Consider the following 4,346-nt stretch of genomic DNA (forward strand, 5'->3'; position numbering starts at 1 on the left):
AAAATAATTTAACGTAAAATATATAGTTTTATTTTTTTACATATGGTTTGTTAAAGTGTTTGTATTAAATTTGATTTTGTAAATTTTTGGAACTATATAGATGTTTAGAAAAGAGTGTAATAAAGTATATAAACTATATTGTATGTTTAGAAAAGAGTATAATAAAGTATAAAAACTATATTGTGTATATCATTGTCGTGTGATATGGTCTAATAAATAAAATTTAATTTGTTGTATAACTTTGTCATGTTCAAAAAGATGTGGTGTAATAAATTATTGTTAGAGAAATTTTAGGTTAGATATTGTTAGTCAAATATTATGGTAAGACCAAATATATTGCTAGTAAATGAAATGGTCTAACATTCTTTCATAAGTAGATTTTTTCAGAATGATTCTCTTTTAATAGAATAGATACAGGTGATAATAACATCTAAAATCAGATTATATTAATTAAATGATTTTAGTTACATAGAGATTATCTTGCAATAATTATCATCTTTTAGTTTAATTGATTATTCCCCTTAGAGAAAGAGCGATTACAATTAATCGGTGTCAACAAAACAGAAGCGGAAGTGTTAAACTTTCTTCTTGGGTTGTGTGTGTTGATTGATCTGCGTGACGACATCACAGAGCGAAACACTCTCTCTCTCTCTCTCTCTCTCTCTCTCTCTCTCTCCGCGGAATCAAATCGATCAGATACTTATCTTCAAACCCCTTTCCGTGTGGTTCGAGTTGGACCGCCTGAATCGTACGCGACCTGCTCAGGAGAACGCACCAAAGTCTCTTCCTTTTGACCCTCCCACACGACAAATCTCAATCCTTTCCGTGTCGGGCCAATGCCATGAGCTACTACGGAAACTCTATATAACCCATCGAATCGCGCAGCCCAGTTTCTCCATTACTGGATCTCGCATTGAATTTTGAGATATAGATTCTAGGGTTTATAGTTTTGCGGAGATGATTGATCATGGGAGCTCGACCTTTGATTACCGGAGCATTAGAGAGGCCGCATGCAACGCCGGCGCCGGAGCCACCGCGGGTTCAGTTTCGATTCTTTGTTTCCTTGTGTGTTTGTTTGGTGGGTTCTTGTGTGTTGATTTTGGGTTTTTTTTTTTTTTTTTTTTTCTTGCAGGGGCGATTGCAGCGACATTTGTTTGCCCGTTAGATGTGATCAAAACAAGGTTACAGGTTCTTGGTCTCCCTGAAGCTCCAGCCTCTGGAAAGAGAGGTACTTTGCTTTAGAATGTAACTTGTAGATCTTGTGCATGTTTGATCAAGAGTCTCTCTAGGTCCTAACATATCTGCATGTGTTCAGGTAGTGTGATCATTACAAGCCTACAGAATATAGTGAAGAATGAAGGCTTTAGAGGAATGTATAGAGGGCTTTCACCAACCATCATAGCTCTGCTTCCGAATTGGGCTGTAAGTTCTACTTTTTCCCTCTGCTGAGATTTGTTTCTTCAAGAGATTTGTGATGTCTTTCCTTGTAGTTGATGTTCTGGTATCATGTGCAGGTCTACTTCTCAGTGTATGGAAAGCTAAAGGATGTCCTGCAGTCTAGTGGTTAGTTACAAAATCTTGTTGTGCTTATGTATCAGATGTATCATTTGGTATTTCAACTGTTTATGTTTTCCTGATAGATGGAACACTTAGTGTTGGAGCCAACATGGTAGCTGCTGCCGGTGCTGGAGCTTCCACATCTATTGCAACTAATCCACTTTGGGTTGTCAAGACAAGGCTAATGGTGAGTTTTGTCCTCTTTCTTTTAGCTTTACTAGACATTCTTCTTGACTCTTCCCCTTTTCTCAGACGCAAGGGATTAGGCCAGGTGTGGTACCTTACAAAAGCGTAATGTCTGCTTTCAGTAGGATTTGTCAAGAAGAAGGATTCCGAGGGCTGTACAGGTCAGTAGTATTCTTGCATCAAAACTGAAGCCTCTGTGATTTTGTGCACATGTTAACCTTTAAGATGTTTTGAATGCAGTGGCCTTTTGCCTTCTTTGGCTGGAATCAGCCATGTTGCAATCCAGTTTCCAGCTTATGAAAAGATTAAGCAGTACATGGCAAAAATAGGTAAAACATAATTCCCCCACTATATTATTTAGGCCTGGGCATAAAATCCGGAACCCGAAACAACGTAAAAATATCCGAACGGATCTTGTAGGGTGGTACAAAAAATATAAGAACCCGAAGTGTTATTAACCGAACCCGAACGGGTAACCCGAAAAATCCGAAATTAATAGTCAATATAAATATTTTGAAATATATATAAGTATTCCAATTATTAAATTCAATATTTGTGGTAATATTATATATAATAATAAATATTAAAATTCTAATAAATGCTTTAAGTACACAATTAGTTATAAATAAGTATTTTATAATTTGCTCATTTAAATAAAAAGTCTACTCTCTATAAGGCAATACATATTGTTTACAAATGATGTTTGTTTTCATGCTTGATTTAACATTTTATTGTTATTTTATCAATTTTATATGTGATAGATTAATTTTTATTTAATTTAGATGTTTTTCTTTGTGTTTTACTTCAAAAAATTTGTTTTTTACTTTGGTTATATCCGAACCGAACCGATATAACCTGAATCCGTACGATGTATGATTACTTTATGGGTTTTATGAAACAATACAATTTTGAACCGAACCTGAAGTGTTATTATCTGAACCCGACCCGTACTAATAAATTTTTAGTATGGGACCTAGAAGTGTAAACCCGAAAAATCCGACCCGAATGCCAACGGGTACCCGAACGCCCAGGCCTAATATTATTACATAATCAATCCTCATGTTCTGTTAGTTTCTGATCAAAGCTTTGTTAAGTTCTCAGATAATACATCCGTAGAGAATCTGAGTCCTGGGAGTGTTGCTATTGCTTCTTCGATAGCGAAAGTCGTCGCCTCTGTTTTGACTTACCCACATGAGGTTTCTCATCTCTCTCTCTATATGCCTTACTCTTAGGTTCATAAACTAAATGGGGCTTATGTTGCTATATCCACAGGTGATTAGAGCCAAGCTTCAAGAACAAGGGCAAATGAGAAACTCTGAGAACAAGTATTCAGGAGTCATTGATTGCGTAAAGAAGGTTTTTAGAAGCGAAGGGATCCCTGGAATGTACCGTGGATGTGCTACTAATCTGCTCAGGACAACTCCATCAGCAGTTATTACATTTACAACCTATGAGATGATGCTTAGATTTTTCCGACAAGTTGTTCCACCAGAGACTAATATGTCTGATGATGACGAAAAAAAGAGTTTAGTTAGTCAACGTGGAGGAGGAGGAGAAGAAGAGAAAGATTCTGCTTTGAGAGAATCACAAACTCAAGCTAATAAGATCACTTCCCCTATCCCTCTTGGAAGCAAATAAAAGATTTTCTAGACCATGACTCATGGCTACATAGATTTTCTTTACTTCTAAAGTCGATTCCAATTTAAGTTATTTTTGTCCCTTGAGGTGATCAAGTTTGTAACTTTTTTGCTCGTTGTTCTAACAAATGTGTAAAAACATATCAATAAGTACTTTTTGGCCGTTTTGATGATCACACGAATATTTGAAGATCAAATTTGTTTAAGTATTTGGATGCTTTTGATGGAGTTTTGTGGACCATTACAAGTAATGGAGGCTGAAAAAGTGTTAGAGAAGGAAGAGGATTTGTTACCCTACCACAAGGCAATATGATCTTCTTCAGGTTATAAAGCTTTTAGGACTTGTTGAAGTAGGCATGGACGTTCGGGTCGGATTTCGGATTTCGGATTTCGGTTTTCTTTTATAACACTTCCTAGGTCATATTCTCTAGTAAATTTGCAAGTACGGGTCGGGTTCGGATATAATACATCGGGTTCATGTCGGTTTTGTATCACATCATAGAACCCATAAAATAATCATATATCATCCGGATTCGGGTTATATTGGATCGGTTCGGATATACCCGAAATAAAATCTAAAATTTAAAAACAAAACATAAGAAACATATATTTATTTATATATAATTAAGTATTTAAGGTAGTTATTTAAATTTTAAATACTTATTGTTAGATAACATATCAAAATAAACATGAAATTGAATATTTGAAGTATATATTCATGTTTCATATAATTATATTGTATATTATTTTGGATATTCGGATCGATTTCTTCGGATATTTTTTTGGATTTTTTTATTTTTTCGGTTTTTCTGGTTACCCGTTCGGGTTCGGTTAATAACACTTCGGGTTCGGATATGTTTTGTATCACCTTAGAAGACCCATTCGGACATTTTTTACACTTTGGACCGGATACGATCGGATTTTTCGGTTCGGGTTCGGTTCGGATTTCGGGTTACGGATATTATA

At 35.5% G+C, this 4,346-nt stretch overlaps 1 protein-coding gene across 1 annotated transcript; it reads left to right on the top strand.

Moving 5' to 3' along the window:
- Positions 1-548: 548 nt before the first annotated feature.
- On the top strand, positions 549-3,548 carry LOC106329121 (nicotinamide adenine dinucleotide transporter 2, mitochondrial). The gene is made up of 9 exons (XM_013767713.1): positions 549-1,039; positions 1,133-1,228; positions 1,316-1,422; positions 1,515-1,563; positions 1,641-1,744; positions 1,810-1,904; positions 1,984-2,072; positions 2,845-2,939; positions 3,016-3,548. The coding sequence occupies exons 1-9, from the start codon at positions 958-960 to the stop codon at positions 3,379-3,381; spliced, it is 1,083 nt and encodes a 360-aa protein (XP_013623167.1). The 5' UTR covers positions 549-957; the 3' UTR covers positions 3,382-3,548.
- The last annotated feature ends 798 nt before the right edge of the window (positions 3,549-4,346 follow it).

This window comes from Brassica oleracea, chromosome C3 (assembly GCF_000695525.1).
Source record: "Brassica oleracea var. oleracea cultivar TO1000 chromosome C3, BOL, whole genome shotgun sequence".
NCBI lineage: Eukaryota > Viridiplantae > Streptophyta > Magnoliopsida > Brassicales > Brassicaceae > Brassica > Brassica oleracea.

Bases quoted from the DNA above. Each gene is read 5' to 3' on its own strand.
- LOC106329121 (XM_013767713.1), top strand. From the start codon at position 958: ATGATTGATCATGGGAGCTCGACCTTTGATTACCGGAGCATTAGAGAG. The intron at 1,040-1,132 runs GTTCAGTTTCGA...TTTTTCTTGCAG, and splicing joins CGGCGCCGGAGCCACCGCGG to GGGCGATTGCAGCGACATTT. The intron at 1,423-1,514 runs GTAAGTTCTACT...TATCATGTGCAG, and splicing joins CTCTGCTTCCGAATTGGGCT to GTCTACTTCTCAGTGTATGG.